This window comes from Thalassophryne amazonica, chromosome 12, assembly GCF_902500255.1.
Source record: "Thalassophryne amazonica chromosome 12, fThaAma1.1, whole genome shotgun sequence".
Taxonomy (NCBI): domain Eukaryota; kingdom Metazoa; phylum Chordata; class Actinopteri; order Batrachoidiformes; family Batrachoididae; genus Thalassophryne; species Thalassophryne amazonica.
This window is the reverse complement of record NC_047114.1, coordinates 27327600-27349975: the sequence shown is the minus strand read 5'-3', so window position 1 is coordinate 27349975 and position 22376 is coordinate 27327600. Positions and strand designations below refer to the sequence as shown.

The following is a 22376-nucleotide window of genomic DNA, read 5'->3' as shown; positions in this document are numbered from 1 at the left end:
GATCGTGGTCCCCAGTTCTCCTCACACTGGAGGAGAACTGGGTGGTGGGAGTCTGGAGGAGCTTCTGCAGGGAACTGGGGGCCACCGTGAGCCTCTCGTCCGGGTACCATCCACAGACGAACGGACAGGCAGAGTGCGCCAACCAGGAACTGGAACAGACCCTCCGCTGCGTCACATCCGCGCACCCGACGGCCTGGAGTAACCATCTGGCCTGGATTGAGTATGCGCATAACAGCCAGGTGTCTTCTGCCACCGGCCTCTCCCCATTTGAGGTGTGTTTGGGGTATCAGCCCCCGTTGTTTCCCGTGGTGGAGGGAGAGGTCGGTGTGCCCTCGGTCCAGGCCCACCTGCGGAAGTGCCGTCGGGTGTGGCGCTCCGCCCGTTCTGCCTTGTTGAAGGCCCGGACAAGGGCGAAGACCCATGCAGACCGCCGGCGATCCCCAGCCCCTGCTTACCAGCCCGGGCAGGAGGTGTGGCTTTCCACGAAGGACATCCCCCTCCAGGTGGACTCCCCGAAACTTCAGGACAGGTACATTGGCCCCTTCAAGATCCTCAAAGTCCTCAGTCCTGCCGCAGTGAAGCTCCAACTCCCGGCTTCACTGCGGATCCATCCGGTTTTCCACGTGTCACGTATCAAACCTCACCACACCTCACCCCTCTGTGCTCCCGGACCGGCGCCACCTCCTGCTCAGATCATCGACGGGGAGCCGGCTTGGACGGTGCGCCGGCTCCTGGACGTCCGTCGGATGGGCCGGGGGTTCCAGTACTTGGTGGACTGGGAGGGGTATGGACCGGAAGAACGCTCCTGGGTGAAGAGGAGCTTCATCCTGGATCTGGCCCTCCTGGCCGACTTCTACCGTCGACACCCCAACAAGCCGGGTCGGGCGCCAGGAGGCGCCCGTTGAGGGGGGGTCCTGTTGTGTGTGGGCCGCCAGAAGAGGAGGTACTGCTGGCCCACCACCAGTGGGCGCCCTGCCTGAAGTGCGGGCTTCAGGCACGACAGGGCGCTGCCGCCATGGACAGCTGTCACTCATTACCTCTTGACAGCTGTCACCCATCTACTCAACATCATCTCACTCCATAAAGACCAGACATCATCTCCACCTCGTTGCCGAGATATCATACTTCATTGGAGGTAATATCCTCAGCCGTTTTACAATATTGTTTGTATATTGTGAGTGTTTGCAGGAGTACCGGTACCGCTGTCAGTGGAAGCTGAGAGAGCGCTAGAAGGCACTCTTTTTCCCTGAGGAATCTTCAGTACTCTGCAAGTTATTGAGTGAGAGGTGGAGGTGGCATTCCCACCGCTGTTGTTACTGGGTGTACACACACCCACACTTGACTGTCTTTGTTCTCGCCAGCAGTACCAGATCTGACAGTCGGGGACGGTGATCACCTGGGAATTCGGGACTTGGCGGCTCCAGTATTCACCTGGTTCTGTGGTGGCGGAAATCGTGTGGTTCCGGCTCTTCTCAGGACGGACGTCTTCTATCCTCGAGCCTGCCCACACGTCACCTTTGTGGATTGACTGTAATTATATTCTGAGATTGTCTGTATATTCGTTGTGCACATTTCACAACATTAAATTGTTACTTTTTGGCTCATCTATTGGCCGCTCATTTGCGCCCCCTGTTGTGGGTCCGTGTCACTACACTTTCACCACAAATTACAGTGAAAATAAAGAGCTCTACACAACTGGTCTGTTCTCTGCGCTGGGGTCATGCTTTGCACTCCTCATTTCCCAAAAGTAACCATGTATGTGCTGTAGTTATTTGTTACATGGGTGTATCCTTAGCTTGATCCAGCTGCTGGAGCCCTAAGCATAAAGACAAAACTGTGTTGACCCACAATACATTCTACAAATCAGCACAATGCCTACGAGAGGCCTCATCTCATTTCCAGTTTCTCTAGTCACATTCACAAAAGCCTGTAACACCTTGTCTGGGTGACTTGGTGTTTCTCCTCACCACTCTCCTGCTTGTACAGTCAGTTTTTGAAAACTTTCTACTCCAGACAGATTTACCATACAGTAGTTCAAGATATACTCACTGAGTGTGAAAAGTTCATGTATCATCACCTGACCTATCTAAAGAAAGCTCGCTATAAAATGATGACCTGAACTAAAAATAATGTAATATTTATTCTATTGCTTAATTAATAATGGCCTCTGAAAATTGAGCCTCTCCATATAAAATTGGCTGTAATTCCTATATTGGTTAATGTAATATTTTTGTTAAACACTTTGAATCAAACCTGAAAGTCTATACTACAAGAACATCTTGAATATTTTATTCCAACACTACTGTGGTGGTGTACAGAGGTAACAACACACAAATGTTGTCACTGTCCAATTACTTATGGACTTGATTGTAGATAACTTGCTTGTTAGGATTCTGACTTGGACAGAAGTCCATTAGCTGTTGTTATTTCACTCTGTCATTATGCTCCTTGGATCAATGAGATGAATATGAATGGATGGAAGGATGTTAAGAATTTTAAGTTTGGCACTGTCTGATTTGTAAAGATGGATTTTGGAATGCAGATGCATATATCCCCAACACTGGAAATGGTGTGAAATAATCATCAGCATGCAAACTACATACTTGAGCCTGTGTCTCACAATCGCTGTCGTCATCACAGCTGTCAAAAATACTGGTTGGATCCATCCCTTCTTCGACCAGTGTTGGGCTGTCCTCAAGAAAGCTGTCATCCACCACCTGTGTTTCAGTTGCGGCATCTTGGTAGTCAACCTTCTCTGTGAAGCTGACTTTTCGGTGCTTCAGACTGCTGTCAGTCATGTCCCACTCTTCCTCTGTCAGTCTGAATCCAGCTTTGAGATCGCCTCTCTTCTTTGGCAAAGGGTTACCATTAACAGTGTGACTGACAGGGATGCCTCTGGGCCCAAGGAAGGAATAAGACATCATTGATGCCTGGGCTTTTCCGAGAGCAAGGCGGCTGTACTTGAGCATGATGGCTTGAAGGAGCTCCCACAGAACTTTAGGGGTAAAGACTCCCAGCTTGTTTTGCTCATAGAGGTAAGGCTGGAGCACCTCTTTAATGTTCTGGAGGAACTGGCGGAAGATCAGTAAAGTAGCCAGCATCTGTGAGGAGCAGAACATCTGTTAGAGTGCTATAAGCACCACAGAGTGTACCAAAGCGGTTATACCTCTGTAAACTGACATCAGTTAAGTCTTCTGCTTTTAGAACTTATTTTGACTATTATGTAAAGTACTATGTAAAGTTACTGAGTCAGAGTTTAATGCAGTGACACGTATGTAATGATTTCGTTATGCATTTAAAGCATTTTATTTGCCAATGAATATTCAAGAACACTCCGACTAGGTGTACACAGTGACCCCCCCAATGATCCCGCCTCATGCCCTGTGACTGCTGAGAGAGACTCAAGGCCCCCGTGACCCTTGATTGGCGTAAGCAAGTATCAAAATGAATGAATGAATGAATAAATGGATATTCAAGTACATGCCATCACTGCATTAGGGGATGGTGAGGACTGGACCCACCACCAGGTGTCAATGTGGAGCAGTACACAACATGATGAATTGGTCTTTCAGGGACTCACAAAGCAAAGGGAGTTTGACATCCTTCCAATCTCAGTGGCAGCTGTGTTGTGCTGTTAACCAGAGTTAACATTAACCTTAACGCTGTTTTAGATAAAATTTGTGTTGAAAGACCAGTACTCAAAAAACAGAATGAAAAATACTAATCAGAGATTTCTAACATCCGCTAATCCGGATCACCTCCAAAATTCAGTGGAGTCTTCCGTGCCTTAATATCTATCTGTGGTGCAAATATGGTGAGAAACCGTGAAGTAGTTTTGACATAATCCTTCAAAGCCTATATAAAGTGAAATCTTGATCTACAATCCAGAACTGGATCACCTCCAAAATTGAATGGAGTCTTTCATGGCCTAATATCTATCTGTGGTGAAAATTTCAACGCAATCTGTGCAGTATTTTTGGCAAAATCCTACTAACAGACAGACAAATAAATAAATAAATAAATGCAGATGATTTATATGTCCTTGGTGGATGTAAGAAAGAAAGGAAAGTCACTAACAGATTTTTGGATGTCAATTACTCTTATGAACAAACTGTGAATTTAATTAAGTTCAACTTAATTCCTTATCTATATACAACTCTCTTTTCTGCTCTGAATACGGCACACAGCAAAAACTCCCAATACTTGCATTGCTTCAGAAAGCTTTTGGTGTTATTTGGTTCCTACACAGAGACAGCATCATGGGTTATATTTTGGTGTTTTGGTTTGATCTCCAAGTTGTTCTGTTTCTTGACTTATTCTCTGCCTGTTATAATGATTCTTTGTGTTATCTGGCTAATTCTTCCTCATTGGTAAGGTGGTGCCACACTGTGACGGAAAGAGCAAATGAGTTAATAATGTATTTAAATATTTTGTCCTGTGGCAAAATCATGTCATCCGTCGGTCTCCCTTGGATTTGGGGCTTTGATAGACAGATGACTTCACATTTTCACTGGCAATACAAGGAGCCGCAGTCATTCGATCTTCCTCGTTTCAAGACACATATGAATGCAGGGGGGGAAGCAGGATTTAAGCGGGATTTCCTCATGTCTGAAAGCAAATGTGGATAAAATCCGGCTTGCTCTGGGGTCATGATGTCATACTTCCTCACTATGTTCATGCACTGACAATATTTTCTCACTGTGCCAGTTCAGTACGGCTTCACGGCACAGACATCAAACATCTCTGCAACGCCTTCTCGCCAAGAGAATTTGCTGGACGCTCTGATGTTCACATAAATAAGATTAAAAAGCACACAGCTGTGCTGTTTTTTCTTCAGTTAAGTCTGCTGCGCTGTATGCTGCTGCATCGGGTCCGCTCACTGCTTATGCGGAATTAACACCTGACTCCAGAGCTTTAGTCAATCAGAAGCCCAGTCTCAACCATCAGACAGCTGTAGGATATAAATGCATGATCACTGTAAAAGTAAAATACAATTAGATGACAAAATGGTAAACAAACGTGCAGGCACCAGTGAAGCACTCCAGACTCAGCATCCTTCTCCCTATATACCCTGGGTCCCTCCTCTGCAAATGTCCAAACCATCAAAATCTCACCTCTCTGACTTTGTCTCTAAACCGTCCCACCTGAGCTGTCCCTCTGATATGTTAATTTCTTATCCTGTTCATTCTCGTCACACCCAAAGAGAATTGCAACATCTTTTGCTTTGCCACCTCCAGCTCTGCCTCCTGTCTTTTTGTGGGGGCCACCGTCTCTAAAATGTACTGTCTTGTAGATTTCCCCTTCATTCTTGCTGATATTCTTCAGTCAAAAATCACTCCTGCCACTTTTCTCTACCCACTCCACCTCTCTACCCCACTCTCCATTTCTTTACAGTTGACCCCAAGCATTTATACTGATCTACTTTCACCACTTCGAATCCTTGTAATTGCACTATTCCATTAGGCTCCTTCTCATTCACACGCATGTACTCAGTCTTGCTCCTACTGATTTTCATTCCCTTGCTCTCCAGAGCATATCTCCACATTTCCAGGTTAGACTCAACTTGCTCTCTACTGTCACTACAGATCACAATGTCATCAGCAAACATCATAGTCTGAAATCTCCTGTCTGATGTCATTTGTCAAGCTGTCCATCACCATTACGAACAACAAAGGACTCAGAACTGATCGTTGGTGTAATCCCACCTCCACCTTGAATGAGTCTGTCCTTCCTTCTGCACATCTCACCACTCTCAAACTATCCTTAGACATGTCCACTTACCCTCACTTACTTCTCTGCCACTCCAGACTTCCTCATACTATATCACAACACCTCTTTTGGCACCCTGTCATAAGCTTTCTATAAATCCACAAACACACAATGTAACTCCTTCTGGCCTTCTCCATCAGTATTCTCAGAGTAAACATTGCATCGTAGTGCTCTTTCTCAGCATGAAACCATATTGCTGCTCATAAATCTTCACCTGTTTTCTAAGCCTAGCTTCTACTATTCTTTCCCATAACTTTATGCTGTGGCTGATTAACATTATGTCTCTGCAGTTGCTGCAGCTCTGCACATTACCCTTGTTCTTAAAAATAGGAACCAGCACACTTCATCTCCACTCCTCAGCATCCTCTCATTTTCCAAGATTTTATTAAGCAATCTGGTTAGAAACTCTGTTGCTATCTCTCCTAGACATTTCCATGCCTCCACTAAAATATCACCTGGACCAACTGCTTTTCCATTCTTCGTCCTCTTCATAGCTGCCCTCACTCCATCCTTACTAATCTCTTGCACTTCCTGATTCATTCTCGCCATATCATCCAGTCTGTTCTCTCTCTCATTTTCTTCATTCTTCAGACCCTCAAAATATTCCCTCCACCTTCTCAACACACTCTTCTCGCTTGTCAGCACATTCCCTGTTATGTGGGCCACTGAAGAGGAGGTACTGCTGGCCCACCACCACCAGAGGGCACCCTGCTTGGAGTGCAGGCTCCAAGCACGAGAGGGCGCCAGACCTAGAAGAAGTGACAGCTGTCATTCATCCCCTGCACCAGCTGTCACTCGTTCATCATCATCACCATCATAAAAGCCGGACTGCAACTCCACCTCCTCACCGAGAAATCGACTACCATTAAAAAGGTAATTTCTCTGCTGACAGACACTTTGTGTGTTTAACCTGAACTTCTGTTACAGCCGTTTTCCTGGAGTGTTTCCTTGTCTGAGGGATTGGAGTTTGGTGTGACAGCGACGGCTTCGCCTCACATCCCAACCCAGATAAGTGGTTAAACCAGGAGCTGTACGAGTGTGTGATTGGAGGTGGAGGAGCTCCCTCCTAACTGTGTATGGACTGTGAATTACTGAGTGTGCGGACTCACACTCATATATCATATCTCTGCTTTCTGCCAGCAGTACCAGGGTCGACAGCCGAAGACAGAGGCCACCTGGGGACTCGGGACTTGGCGGCTCCGGTGTTCTTCAGACCGTTGGTGGTGGAAGCCGTGTGGGACGCGGCTTCTCTCTCGTCAGGGGTCTTCTATCTTCGAGCCTGCCCACACGTCACCTGGTGTTTATTGACTGTGCAAATTTCTGTACATTTAGTTGTGTATTATCACAACATTAAATTGTTACCTTTTGGCTTACTCATTGTCTGTTCATTTGCGCCCCCTGTTGTGGGTCCGTGCTACGACACCTTCCCAACAGGATTTCTCGGCCATCGTCATGGATTCCGAGGGGCGTCAACCCGAGCTTGAACGGCCAATGGAAGAGCCAGGAGCGCAGCCGTCAGCGGGAGGCGTGTTGAGTGAGCTGCAGCAGATCTTATCCGCCTTCACGGCTCGGTTAGATTTAGTGACCGAGCAGAATGTCCTCCTTAATCGGAGGGTGGAGGCTCTCACCGCCAGGGTGGAAGCGCACGATCAGGGCGCTGCTGCAGCCACTCCTCTGGCTGGTCCTGGGCCTGTATCAGACGTTCCACTGGTCGTTCAACGAACCCCCCCACCGTCCCCTGAAGCATACATAAGCCCTCCGGAACCGTACGGGGGCTGTGTTGAGACGTGCGCAGACTTCCTCATGCAGTGTTCGCTCGTCTTTTCACAGCGCCCTGTCATGTACGCGTCAGACGCCAGCCGGGTGGCTTATGTTATAAATCTGCTTCGAGGAGAGGCACGCGCCTGGGCTACGGCGCTTTGGGAGCAGAATTCACGGCTCCTAACATCTTATACTGGGTTTGTATGGAAGTTCAAACAAGTGTTTGACCATCCCAACAGAGGCGAGACCGCTTCGAACGTGCTGCTGTCTATGAGACAGGGGCGCCGTAGCGCAGCCGAGTATGCAGTCGACTTCCGCATCGCGGCAGCGAGGTCCGGCTGGAATAATGTTGCGCTCCGCGCTGCCTTTGTAAATGGACTGTCCCCGGTCCTTAAGGAGCACCTACTGGCTAAGGAGGAACCACGGGATTTTGACGGGCTTGTCGATTTAGTTATATGCTTAGACAACCGTTTAAACGAGCATTGTCGGGAGCAGGCCGGGGGGGCGTGACCGGGCACGAGCCGTCCCTCCCCCTTCCGGTTCCGAAAAGGTGACGTCGTCCCCACGCTTCACTGCCAGAGAGCTCCGTGTGGCTACAGCTCCCCCTGCTGAGGAGGCTATGGACACAAGCAAGGCCAAAGTGAAAACAAACATTAGACAAAGGCTGGCCCGCGGGGAGTGTTTTATCTGCGGCTCTTGTGAGCACCGGCAGAAGGACTGCCCCAAACGGTCAAACTACAAACGCCCGTCCTTAGAAACTGGGCTAAGGGTGGGCCATAACACGCACGCGGGGAAAGCCCGCAAATCTGCACGAATCCCAGTAACAATCCTTTGTGGGGATTTAACCCTTCACGCCCCAGCACTGGTAGACATGGGGTCGGAAGGGAATCTGCTGGATAGCAAATGGGCAAAGGAAGTAGGGCTCCCCCTGGTGGCTCTGCTGGCACCATTGCAGGTGCGAGCACTAGATGGCACCCTGCTTCCATTAATCACACATCAGACACAACCAGTGACTTTGGTTGTGTCTGGGAATCACAGGGAGGAGATCGTGTTCCATGTAACACCATCTACCTCCCGAGTGATTTTGGGCTTTCCATGGATGGTGAAGCACAATCCCCGGATAGATTGGCCGTCCGGGGTTGTGACGCAGTGGAGCGAAACCTGCCACCGGGAGTGTTTAGGATCCTCGGTTCCTCCCGGCACTACGGCTAATGAGGAGGTCAAAGTCCCCCCCAATTTATCGGCGGTGCCAAAGGAGTACCATGATCTTGCTGACGTTTTCAGCAAAGATCTGGCGCTCACTCTTCCCCTGCACCGACCGTATGATTGTGCCATCGATTTGGTCCCGGGCGCTGAGTACCCGTCCAGTAGGTTGTACAACCTCTCACGTCCGGAACGCGAATCAATGGAGACCTACATCTGGGACTCCTTAGCTACCGGGCTGATCCAGAACTCCACCTCCCCGATGGGTGCTGGTTTCTTTTTTGTGGGTAAAAAAGACGGCGGACTCCGTCCATGCATTGATTACAGAGGGCTGAATGAGATCACGGTTCGCAACCGATACCCGTTACCTCTGTTGGATTCAGTGTTCACGTCCCTGCATGGAGCCCAAATTTTTACGAAATTGGATCTTAGAAACGCGTACCACCTGGTTCGGATCCGGAAGGGAGACGAATGGAAGACAGCATTCAACACCCCGTTAGGTCACTTTGAGTACCTGGTTATGCCGTTTGGCCTCATTAACGCCCCCGCGACGTTCCAAGCTTTGGTAAATGACGTCTTGCGGGACTTCCTGCATCGGTTCGTCTTCGTATATCTGGACGATATACTCATCTTTTCCCCTGACCCTGAGACCCATGTCCAGCATGTACGTCAGGTCCTACAGCGGTTGTTGGAGAACCGGCTGTTTGTGAAGGGCGAGAAGTGCGAGTTCCACCGCACTTCTTTGTCCTTCCTGGGGTTCATCATCTCCTCCAACTCCGTCGCCCCTGATCCGGCTAAGGTTGCGGCGGTGAGAGATTGGCCCCAACCAACAAGCCGCAGGAAACTACAGCAGTTCCTCGGCTTTGCAAATTTCTACAGGAGGTTCATTAAAGGTTACAGTCAGGTAGTTAGCCCCCTGACTGCCCTGACTTCCACCAAGGTCCCCTTCGCCTGGTCGGATCGGTGCAAAGCCGCGTTCCAGGAGTTGAAACGCCGGTTCTCGACTGCACCAGTTCTGGTGCAGCCTGATCCTGATCGCCAGTACATAGTAGAAGTGGACGCCTCTGACTCAGGGATAGGAGCCGTGCTGTCCCAGAGCGTGGAGGCTGATAAAGTTCTCCATCCTTGTGCCTTTTTTTCCCGCAGGTTGACCCCAGCTGAACGGAACTATGACGTCGGGAATCGGGAGCTCCTCGCGGTGAAGGAGGCTCTTGAAGAGTGGAGACACCTGCTGGAGGGGGCATCGTTGCCCTTCACGGTTTTCATCGACCATCGGAACCTGGAGTACATCCGGACCGCCAAGCGGCTGAACCCCAGGCAAGCCCGCTGGTCTCTGTTCTTCGGGTGCTTTGACTTCCAGATCACGTACCGCCCCGGGACCAAGAACCAAAAATCAGATGCATTGTCCCGGGTGCACGAAGAAGAAGCCAAAGCGGGGCTGTCGAACCCCACCGAGACCATCATCCCCGAGTCCACTGTCGTGGCCACCCTCACCTGGGACGTGGAGAAGACCGTCCGGGAGGCCCTGACAAGGAGCCCGGACCCGGGGACTGGCCCCAAGAACAGACTGTACGTCCCACCAGAGGCAAGAGCTGTCGTATTGGACTTCTGTCACGGGTCCAAGCTCTCCTGTCATCCCGGAGTGCGTAGGACCGTGGTAGTAGTCCAGCAGCGCTTCTGGTGGGCGTCCCTGGAAACCGAAGTCCGGGACTACGTCCAGGCCTGTACCATCTGCGCCAGGGGCAAGGCAGACCATCGGAGGACTACGGGACTCCTCCACCCCCTGCCGGTGCCTCATCGCCCCTGGTCTCACATCGGCCTGGACTTCATCACGGGCCTCCCGCCGTCCCAGGGCAACACCGTGATTCTCACGATAGTGGACCGGTTCTCCAAGGTGGCCCACTTCGTGGCCCTCCCGAAGCTCCCGACGGCCCAGGAGACGGCAGACCTCCTGGTCCACCACGTCATGCGGCTGCATGGGATACCATCGGACATCGTTTCAGATCGTGGTCCCCAGTTCTCTTCGCAGGTGTGGAAGAGTTTCTGTAAGGAGCTGGGGGCCACCGTGAGTCTCTCGTCTGGGTACCACCCCCAGACAAACGGCCAGGCAGAGCGGGCCAACCAGGAGCTGGAGCAGGCCCTTCGATGCGTCACCTCCGCGCATCCGGCGGCCTGGAGTCACCATCTGGCCTGGATCGAGTATGCCCATAACAGCCACGTTTCGTCTGCTACCGGCCTCTCCCCTTTTGAGGCATGTTTGGGGTACCAGCCCCCATTGTTCCCGCTGGTGGAGGGAGAGGTCGGTGTGCCCTCGGTCCAGGCCCACCTCAGGAGGTGCCGCCGGGTGTGGCGGGCTGCCCGCTGTGCCCTGTTAAAGGCCCGGACGAGGGCCAAGGCCCATGCGGACCGCCGGCGTTCCCCGGCCCCCACATACCAGCCCGGGCAGGAGGTGTGGCTCTCGACCAAGGACATCCCTTTGTGTGTCGACTCCCCGAAGTTGAAGGACAGGTTCATAGGACCCTTCAAAATCCTCAAGATCATCAACCCGGCCGCAGTGAAGCTTCAACTCCCGGCTTCACTGCGGATTCACCCTGTTTTTCACGTTTCCCATCTCAAGCCACACCACACCTCGCCCCTCTGTACTCCGGGACCTACGCCGCCTCCTGCCTGGCTCATTGACGGGGAGCCTGCCTGGACAGTCCGCAGGCTCCTGGACGTCCGTCGTAAGGGCCGGGGGTTCCAATATCTGGTGGACTGGGAGGGGTATGGACCTGAAGAACGCTCCTGGGTGAAGAGGAGCTTCATCCTGGACCCGGCCCTCCTGGCCGATTTCTACGCAAGACATCCGGACAAGCCTGGTCGGACGCCAGGAGGCGCCCGTTGAGGGGGGGGTCCTGTTATGTGGGCCGCTGAAGAGGAGGTACTGCTGGCCCACCACCACCAGAGGGCGCCCTGCTTAGAGCCCGCACTCCATTGGTGGTGGAAGCCATGTGGGACGCGGCTTCTCTCTTGTCAGGGGTCTTCTATCTTCGAGCCTGCCCACACGTCACCTGGTGTTTATTGACTGTGCAAATTTCTGTACATTTAGTTGTGTATTATCACAACATTAAATTGTTACCTTTTGGCTTACTCATTGTCCGTTCATTTGCGCCCCCTGTTGTGGGTCCATGCTACGACACCTTCCCAACATTCCCATCTGCATCTTCTACCACCTTAACCTGCTGCAAATCCTTTCCAGCTCGGTCACTTTGTCAGGTCAATTGGTACAAGTCCTTTTCTCCTTCCTTACTATTTAACTTCTTGTACAGCTCGCTATATACCGGTTCCCTAGCTTTTGCCACTTCACTTTTTGCCTTATGCCACATTTCCTTGTACTCCTGTCTACTTTCTTCATCTTCATCTCTTCAGGAGAGAGCATATCTCACCCATATTGGCCTCTCTTCATTCGCTTCCTGTTAATTCTAGAATAGAATTTAAAATTCTTCTTCTTGCTTATAAGGTTTTGAATAATCAGGTCCCATCTTATCTTAGGGACCTCATAGTACCATATCACCCCAATAGAGCGCTTCGCTCTCAGACTGCAGGCTTACTTGTAGTTCCTAGGGTTTGTAAGAGTAGAATGGGAGGCAGAGCCTTCAGCTTTCAGGCTCCTCTCCTGTGGAACCAGCTCCCAATTCAGATCAGGGAGACAGACACCCTCTCTACTTTTAAGATTAGGCTTAAAACTTTCCTTTTTGCTAAAGCTTATAGTTAGGGCTGGATCAGGTGACCCTGAACCATCCCTTAGTTATGCTGCTTTAGACTTAGACTGCTGGGGGGTTCCCATGATGCACTGAGTGTTTCTTTCTCCTTTTGCTCTGTATGCACCACTCTGCATTTAATCATTAGTGATTGATCTCTGCTCCCCTCCACAGCATGTCTTTTTCCTGGTTCTCTCCCTCAGCCCCAACCAGTCCCAGCAGAAGACTGCCCCTCCCTGAGCCTGGTTCTGCTGGAGGTTTCTTCCTGTTAAAAGGGAGTTTTTCCTTCCCACTGTCGCCAAGTGCTTGCTCACAGGGGGTCGATTTGACCGTTGGGGTTTTTACGTAATTATTGTATGGCCTTGCCTTACAATATAAAGCACCTTGGGGCAACTGTTTGTTGTGATTTGGTGCTATATAAATAAAATTGATTGATTGACTGATCTCTCTGACTATCCCAAATTATTTTTCACCAACCTCTTTCTCCTTGTGCTTTTCTGGACATCTTCATTCCACCACCAGGTCTACTCATCTTCCTTCCACTATCCAGATGTCACACCTAGTAACTTCCTGGCTGTCTCCCTCACCACATCTACAGTACTTTTCCAGGTTCCAAAATTGCTTCCCCTCCATCTGGTGCCTCTCTTACCTGCTCACTGAATTCACACAACAGTCTTCCTCCGTCAGCTTCCAATATCTGATCATTTGTTGAGCTCCCATTCTCTTCTTCTTCACCTCTAAAGTCATCCTACAAACAACTATCCTATGCTGTCTCGCTACACTCTCCCCTGCCACCACCTTAAAGCTTCACATTTCTTTTAGCTTGCATCTCCTACAAAGGAGATTTGTGCAAAATCATCATTCTTGTCCTTGATACCATATCTACCCATTACTTCCTCATCACCTCGATTCCCTTCATCAACATGCTCACTGAAGTGGTCCGATCACCACTCTTTCATGTTTGGTCATAGTCTCCACAACCTCATCTAACTCATTCCAGAAATCTTCTTTCTCCATCTTGCAACCTACCTGTAGGGCATATGCACTGATGATATTCATCACCCCCCCTTCAATTTCCAACTTCACACTCATCAGCCCATTGGACACTCGCTTAACCTCCAGCACACTCTTAACATACTCTTTCTTTAAAATGACCCCAACACCATTTCTTTTCCTATCCACACCATGACACAACCTGAACCCACCGCCTATGCTTCTGCTCTTACTTCCCTTACACTTGGTCTCTTGCACACACAATATGTCTACCTTTCTCCTCTCCATCATATCAGCCAGCTCTCTCTATTTATCAGTCATACTGCCAACATTCAAAGTCCCGACTCTCACTTCACCCCTTCTAGTTTCCCTCTTCTCCCGCTGTCTATGGACATGTTCTCATCCTCTTCTTCTTCTTTGCCCAACAGTAGCCCAATTCCCGCCAGAACCCTGATGGGCAACGGCACCAGTGGCGGTCATCATTAACCCAAGCCGTGACCAATCCAGTATGGAAATTCGATTTGTACTCTGCATGTTTTTTCTTTTTTGTTTTTTGGCATGTTTGGCACACCAGATCCTCTTCCTGATGCAACCCTACTCATTTATCCGGGCTTGGGACAGGCACTCAGAATGTAATGGTTGCACACTCCATGTGCACACTCCTGCTTCTGCCCTTCCCACTTGACATGTCTCAGCACTTTTGTGTTTGACTGTTTACTGGCCTATTTAATCGTGTTTAAAACATTCCCTTGTCCCCAGATTGAATGGGTTTGTCCTGCTTTCTCGTACAGTTCCAGTGCCTTTTCCTAGTGTTTTTGTTTTCCAGTTACAGACCTTTGCTACTGTCTTGTTCCTGAATTTTGTCTTACCATTTTTGGATTGATTGCTTGATATGAGAGCTTTCTGTTAATGAACTTTACTTAATGAACTCTCTGCTGCCTTCCTTAGAAAACACTGTTGCCTATTGGACCAAATACTCATGCGTCTGAAATCAGCTTTTTGTTTTCTGTACCAAGCCTGCATCTGCTATTATGGAACCGAGCTTTGTGGGCAATACATCTGTTTTTACTTGTCTTCCATTGTGTTTCTCTGCAAAAAGGGCCCAAATCAATTCCCCATATGTGCTACCACTTTGTACAGGTACCATTAATGTCAGTTTTACAGTCTTTTTAATTACTTTATTTTTATTGTAAGTTTTTAATGATTTACAGTAGTGTTCAGAATAATAGTAGTAGTGCTATGTGACTAAAAAGATTAATCCAGGTTTTGAGTATATTTCTTATTGTTACATGGGAAACAAGGTACCAGTAGATTCAGTAGATCCTCACAAATCCAACAAGACCAAACATTCATGATATGCACACTCTTAAGGCTATGAAATTGGGCTATTAGTAAAAAAAGTAGAAAAGGGGGTGTTGACAATAATAGTAGCATCTACTGTTGACGCTACAAACTCAAAACTATTACGTTCAAACTGCTTTTTTAGCAATCCTGTGAATCACCTCTTCAGCATAAGGCAACATGACCTCTTCAAGTATTTTGACATATCCAAACTGATCCATGATACTGGTATGCGATATATAGGCCCAACACCATAGTAGGAGAAACATGCCCATATCATGATGCTTGCACCACCATGCTTCACTGTCTACACTGTGAACTGTGGCTTGAATTCAGAGTTTGGGGGTCGTCTCTCAAACTGTCTGCGGCCCTTGGATCCAAAAAGAACAATTTTACTCTCATCAGTCCACAAAATATTCCTCCATTTCTCTTTAGGCCAGTTAATGTGTTCTTTGGCAAATTGTAACCTCTTCTGCACGTCTTTTATTTAACAGAGGGACTTTGCGGGGGATTCTTGCAAATAAATTAGCTTCACACAGGTGTCTTCTAACTGTCACAGCACTTACAGGTAACTCCAGACTGTCTTTGATCATCCTGGAGCTGATCAATAGGTGAGCCTTTGCCATTCTGGTTATTCTTCTATCCATTTTGATGGTTGTTTTCCATTTTCTTCCACGCGTCTCTGTTTTTTTTGTCCATTTTACAGCATTGGAGTTCATTGTAGATGAACAGCCTATAATCTTCTGCACCTGCGTATAGGTTTTCCCCTCTCCAATCAACTTTTTAATCAAACTACGCTGTTCTTCTGAACAATGTCTTGAACGTCCCATTTTCCTCAGGCTTTCAAAGAGAAAATCATGTTCAACAGGTGCTGGCTTCATCCTTAAATAGGAGACACCTGATTCACACCTGTTTGTTCCACAAAATTGATGAACACACTGACTGAATGCCACACTACTATTATTGTGAACACCCCCTTTTCTGCTTTTTTTTTTTTTTTTTTTTTACTAACAGCCCAATTTCATAGCCTTAAGAGTGTGCATATCATGAATGCTGTTGTGAAAGTGTAGTGACACGGACCCACAACAGGGGGCGCAAATGAACGGACAATAGAAGAAGTCAAATATGAACACTTTACTGTTGTGAATGCCACAACTACACATAGCAGATTATAGAACGAATACAGAATCAATCAAGGTGTCGTGTGGGCAGGCTCGACGATAGGAGACGTCTGTCTGGAGAAGAACCGGAACCACACGATTTCCTCCGCCACCGAACCAGGAGAATACTGGAGCCGCCAAGTTCCGAGTCCCCAGGTGGCCACCGTCTCCGCGTGTCGGATCTGGTACTGCTGGCGAAGAGCAAAAACAGTCAGGTGTGGGTGTGTGTACACCCCGTAACAAGTATGGTGGTTATTCCACCTCCACCTATAATCCACACTCGTGTAGCTACTGTCAATCACTTAACTGGCGGGATGCAGAGCGAAGCAGTCGTGGCATATGCCGATTCCTCAGGAAAACAGCTGCAACAATGTATTCACTGAAACAACGTTAGTAGTGATAACACTCAGGCTGAGAACGTTACCTCCTTGGTAGAACGATATCTCGGCAACGTGGTGGAGGTGTCGTCCTGCTTTTATTAGGGGTGAGGAGCAGATGATTGGTGACAGCTGTCATAGCCGCTGAGTGACAGCCGTCACCCCGGCCGCTCTTGTGGGGTGGCAGCGCCCTCTCGTGCCTGAAGCCCGCACTTCAGGCAGGGCGCCATCTGGTGGTGGTCGGCCAGCAGTACCTCCTCTTCAGCGGCCCACACAACAAATGCTTGGTCTTGTTGGATTTGTGAGAATCTACTGAATCTACTGGTACCTTGTTTCCTATGTAAAATAAGAAATATACTCAAAACCTGGATTAATCTTTTTAGTCACATAGCACTACTATTATTCTGAACATTACTGTACCTTTTCCCTAGCTTTTGCCACTTCTCTTTTTGCATTATGCCACATCTCCTTGTACTCCTGTCTACTTTCTTTCTTCATCTCTCTGACTATTCCAAATTAATTTTCACCAACCTCTCTTCTCCTTCTGCCTTTCCCACTTCACAAGTCTCAGCACTTTTGTGTTTGATTGTTTACTGGCCTATTTAATCATGTTTAAAACATTCCCTTGTCACCAGATTGAATGGGTTTGTCCTGCTTTCTCAGTTCCATTGCCTTTTCCTAGTGTTTCTGCCTTCCAGTTACAGACCTTTGCTGCTGTCCTGTTCCTCAATTTTGTCTAACATTTTTGGATTGATTGCTTGATATGAGAGCTTTCTGTTAATGAACTTTACTTGTTTCTGGATAACCCTCTGCTGCCTCCCTTAGAAACACTATTGCCTATTGGACCAGTCACTCATGCATCTGAATTCAGCTTGTTGTTTTCTATACCAAGCCTGCATCTGCTATTATGGAACAGAGCTTTGTGGGCAATAAATCTGTTTTTACTTGCCTTCCATGGCATTTCTCTGCAAAAAGGGCCCAAATCAATCCCCCATATGTGCTACCACTTTGTACAGGTACCATTAATGTCAGTTTTACAGGTTTTTTTCAATTACTTTATTTTTATTGCAAGTTTTTAAACATTTATAAACAATACATAAAACCAATCTGGAGGATGGGAGGAGGCTACATTTATACATACTTAACTCCGTAAAGCGCTCTGCGACTTCATGCAAAAAGGGCTTCCTCTTCTTTGACATTCAACTGGTTGGTACATGGTGCAGACATTTCCTCAGTAACATCTGAGCTCACAAAGTAATACCACTTTCTCCATTTGTCCTCATAATCTGATTCTTTTAACCTAATTGAGAAGGTTAATTTTTCTATCTGAGGAATGTCCTGTATGATATTAGTCCATTGAAGCTTGTCCGGGACATTAGGTTTGAGCCACAGTCTTGTTATGGCCTTCCGTGCTGCAGTTAATAGTATTTTAGTGAGGTACTGGTCCTCCCCACGTACTTCTTTTGCAATATATATATATATATATATATATATATATCCCAAATACATCACAGTACACTCACTCACAACAATGACAGATGTCCAGAATGATTGAATTTTAGGGCATGTCCAGAAGATGTGGTTATGATGTGCCTCAACACTACCACATTCTGCCCAACAGGCTTGCTGTATTTGTAGCCATTTACTCTTCAGATGTGGAGTAAGAAAAACGAATTGCACACTTCCAATTAAATTCTCTCCAATGCAATGAGTTCGTAGACTTCTGTAATAAACATAAACATTTGGTACCAATCCTCTTCTGATATTGTAACATTAAGTTCTCATTTCCACTTAGCTTTTACATCGAGTGATGTATGCTTCAAATTACTCATAAAACTAGTATAAAGTCTGGAAATCATCTTGGTAATCTTTTGGTGGTAAGCTCCACAAATGATTTCAATAACTGGATTAAGTCCCTCAGATTCAGCCTTTCTAATTTCTTTATTATAATAGTCCCTCACTTGAAAATACCTAAACAAATCCTGATTTTCAAGTTGAAATGTGTCTTTGAGTTCTTGAAAACTCCTCATCCTATTGTTTTTAGTAGCCACACAATAGGCTGTCAAAACCTTTCTCATCCATTCTTTAAACACTGAGTTAGTTGTGTCCCTGGCCTGAACTCCTTATCTTAGGCAATCCACCTCAGTCATTTTTGATTAATTTTCAATTTTAATTGTTTTACCACTGAGAACCATATCTCTAAGGACAATATAGTGACAGGGTCTAATTTATTTCTTATAGAGATGTCTAAATGATTCTCTCCATGAATACTTTGAATCCTATAGCCAGGTACACATCTCAATATCGTTCCACCATGCTTCATAAGTACTATCACACCAACAACACAAAGGTCTCAACTGTGCAGCTCGAAAATACAGTTTCAGATTCGGAAGAGACATTCCCCCTCTATCTTTTTGTAGCTGAAGTGTGGAGAGGCGTATTCTTGCCCTCTTACCACCCCATATGAATCTAGACATCATTTTGTCTCGTGCTACAAATTGTTTTGCTGGTATTTCGACTGGCATCGACTGAAACAAATAAAGTCTGGGCACTATATTCATCTTCACCACATTTATTTTACTAGCAAAAATCAGTGGGTAGATGGACCATTTCTCCAAATCCTTTTTCAAATGCTCGTTAAATGGATTGGTGATTTGGTTAGGTTAACCCCTAAGTATGTAACTGTTTTAGCTTTCCAATTAACATAAAATTTATTCCTAATTTCCCCTTTGGGTTTGTAGTTAAAGTGGATGATTTGTGTTTTTGTTATATTCTGTTTTTATCCTGAATATGATTTAAACTCCTCCAACACTCCCATGAGCCGGGGGAGAGAGGTATCCAAATCGCTAAGATACAACATCATGTTGTCTGCAAACACACCTATTTTATGCACATTTTCGCCAATGGTAATCCCTTTTAACTTCTCATCTTGTCTAATCGCCTGTGCCAGTGGTTCTATATATAGACTAAAAAGCGTAGGGCTGAGGCAACAGCCCTGCCGCGTCACTCTGCTCAATTCAAAACAGTCTGATAGAGAGCCGTTTACCTTAATCCTCGCTGTGGGTTGTTGATAAACTGCATTCATAGCTTTTACTGATTCTAGATTAAAACCAAATCTTTCTAACGTAAGGTATAGAAACTCCCAGTGTACTCTATCAAATGCCTTTTCTGCGTCAAGGCTGATAAAGGCTGCACTTATTTTTTCTCTATTAATTTTATGTAATAAATGTATTGTTCTTCTAATATTGTTCTGTTTTTGTCTACCTGGTATAAACCCACATTGGTCTTCATCTATTAAATCAGTCACAAATGTTCTAATCGCTTTGCAATAATTGAGGTGTATAGTTTGTAATCCATGTTCAGAATAGATATTGGCCTATAATTTGTACAGTCTTCCCTATCCTTGTTTTCTTCCTACAGTGTCCAGTTAAGACATCGTAATAAGAGTGGGTTCAGCTTATTACGAAACGTACTGTATCACTCAGTAGGGAATCCATCACTGTGTGGGGTTTTATTTGTCTTTAATCTGCTGAGTACCTTGTTCAATTCTTCCATTGTAATTTTCCTTGTAATGGTTTTATTTTGCATTTCACCAATTCTAGGAAGATCCAGTGAGTATAAAAAAAATCCTTAATTGCCTGCTTATCTACTGGGTCCTCCTGTGAATAGAGCTTCTTATAGTAGTTTAAATATTTGTTCAATCTCTTTTGGATCATTCACTGTTTTCTGTGTGATAAGGTTTTTAATTTTGTGCACAGCTACATCTACTTGTTGTTTTCATAACCTTCAAGCCAGCAGTTTTGTAGCCTTTGGGCCAAAGTCATAATATTGATGTTTTACAAATATTGCCTTTTTTCCCCACTTCTTGTCTTAATAATTGATATATCTGATCTAATTTCCCTCTTAACACAGCTTTCACAGAATCCCACAGAATTAACGGACTGACTTCACCACTGTCTTTGAGAAAAGTGACAATTTCCTGTTCTATGTCACCAACTATTTTTTATTGTTAAGGATCCCAACATTAAGATACCATATTGCACTTTTTTTTTTTTTTTTTTAGGAGTACCTGCTTGGATAGTCAAATATATTGCATTATGGTCTGAAATGTCAGCCACCCCAGTGTCAAAGAAATTAGTGATTTTAGCTAACGGTGAACAATGTGTTGTGCTACAATGCACCATGGGAGTTTGGGGTTTTAAATGTTGTTATTATTTATGTTAGGTTCATGTTAGCTTAACAGTGTTGTTAGTGTTATTGATTTATTGCGTTTTTGTCGTTCAATTGGTTTAGTCAGTTAAGTGTCATGTTGCAATTACCATGGCAACATGACACTTAACTACCCAATCATGAAAGAGTTAAGTGTCATGTTGCCATTACCATGAGTGAAAGCTGTGGTGCTTTTGATGTATTCCCCCACCATCGTGTGTGTGTGTGTGTGTGTGTGCGTGCGTGCGTGCGTAAAATTAAAAGCATCTGCTTGCAGCAGAATGCAGAAAAGACAAAAAGCTCTGCATGTGTGCATATAACTTCAATCACAGACAAACTGTGGAGACCTGACATTTGCTGTTTGGCATGCTTATGTATTTTGGGTCAAGGATGAACGCCGGCAAAACGAAAAGTTGATAGGACTAATGTTTTTGGAGAAATGAAGGATATTAGCTAACAACACTGAACAATGTGATAATTACATTCTAAACTCGCACCCCAATCCAGCAGGGCACAGTAAATCATCTATATATTAAAAGCATATGTGCATGTGTGATTTGATTTAGGAAGTTCAATGTAAATACATAATTGTAAATACGTTAAAAATACATGGATAAAACAAGAAAGTGAAAACACTTATTTCCATTGTCGTCCATTTCAAAATGAAATAACAAAATAGAAGTAATAATAAAATAAAATAATAATAATGATAATGATAATAATAATAATAATAATAAAAGTGTGTATATGATAGCAAGAACCTAAACAATTTGTAAATACATTAAGACAGTAAATTAACATTAAAAAAATTACATAATTTACAGGAAATAAAAGAGTTGAGTTCTTCTTCTAAAAACTGTTGAGGTCTAAGGTCTAAGGTTCTAAAACATTCTGGACTCACATCATTCCAACTCATTATAGAACCTTTGCATACTGTATTACCATCCTTGAAAAAATGTCAGCTACCTATTTTATAAAACACTACCCAATCTAGAGCCCGTGAATCCCCACTGGCAACAAGCTAGTAGTATACTAAGTATTAGTTTGTATATGATGTCATAACCTGATAACTGTACTTCGGAAAGTTGTTTTGTACAATATATGTAGTTGAGTGTAATAAATTCACGTGGGAAATCATCACCATCCTTTGTTTTATATACTCAACAAAAATATAAACGCAACACTTTTGGTTTTGCTCCCATTTTGTATGAGATGAACTCAAAGGTCTAAAACTTTTTCCACATACACAATATCACCATTTCCCTCAAATACTGTTCACAAACCAGTCTAAATCTGTGATAGTGAGCACTTCTCCTTCGCTGAAATAATCCATCCCACCTCACAGGTGTGCCATATCAAGATGCTGATTAGACACCATGATTAGTGCACAGGTGTGCCTTAGACTGTCCACAATAAAAGGCCACTCTGAAAGGTGCAGTTTTGTTTTATTGGGGGGGGGGGGGGGGGGGATACCAGTCAGTATCTGGTGTGACCACCATTTGCCTCATGCAGTGCAACACATCTCCTTCGCATCATCCGTGAAGAGAACACCTCTCCAACATGCCAAACACCAGTGAATGTGAGCATTTGCCCACTGAAATCGGTTACGACGACGAACTGGAGTCAGGTCGAGACCCCGATGAGGACGACGAGCATGCAGATGAGCTTCCCTGAGATGGTTTCTGACAGTTTGTGCAGAAATTCTTTGGTTATGCAAACCGATTGTTTCAGCAGCTGTCCGAGTGGCTGGTCTCAGACGATCTTGGAGGTGAACATGCTGGATGTGGAGGTCCTGGGCTGGTGTGGTTACACGTGGTTTGCGG

General features: G+C 46.0%; 1 protein-coding gene across 2 annotated transcripts in view; it reads right to left on the bottom strand.

Annotated features, from left to right (window-relative positions):
- Positions 1 to 22376, bottom strand: part of ano8a (anoctamin 8a) — a 127740-nt gene that overhangs the window by 22267 nt on the left and 83097 nt on the right. For both annotated transcript variants that reach the window (XM_034183015.1, XM_034183016.1), the window contains exon 13: positions 2604 to 3101. In XM_034183015.1, coding sequence (XP_034038906.1) covers positions 2604 to 3101 — 498 coding nt within the window. The remainder of the gene's footprint in view (positions 1 to 2603; positions 3102 to 22376) is intronic.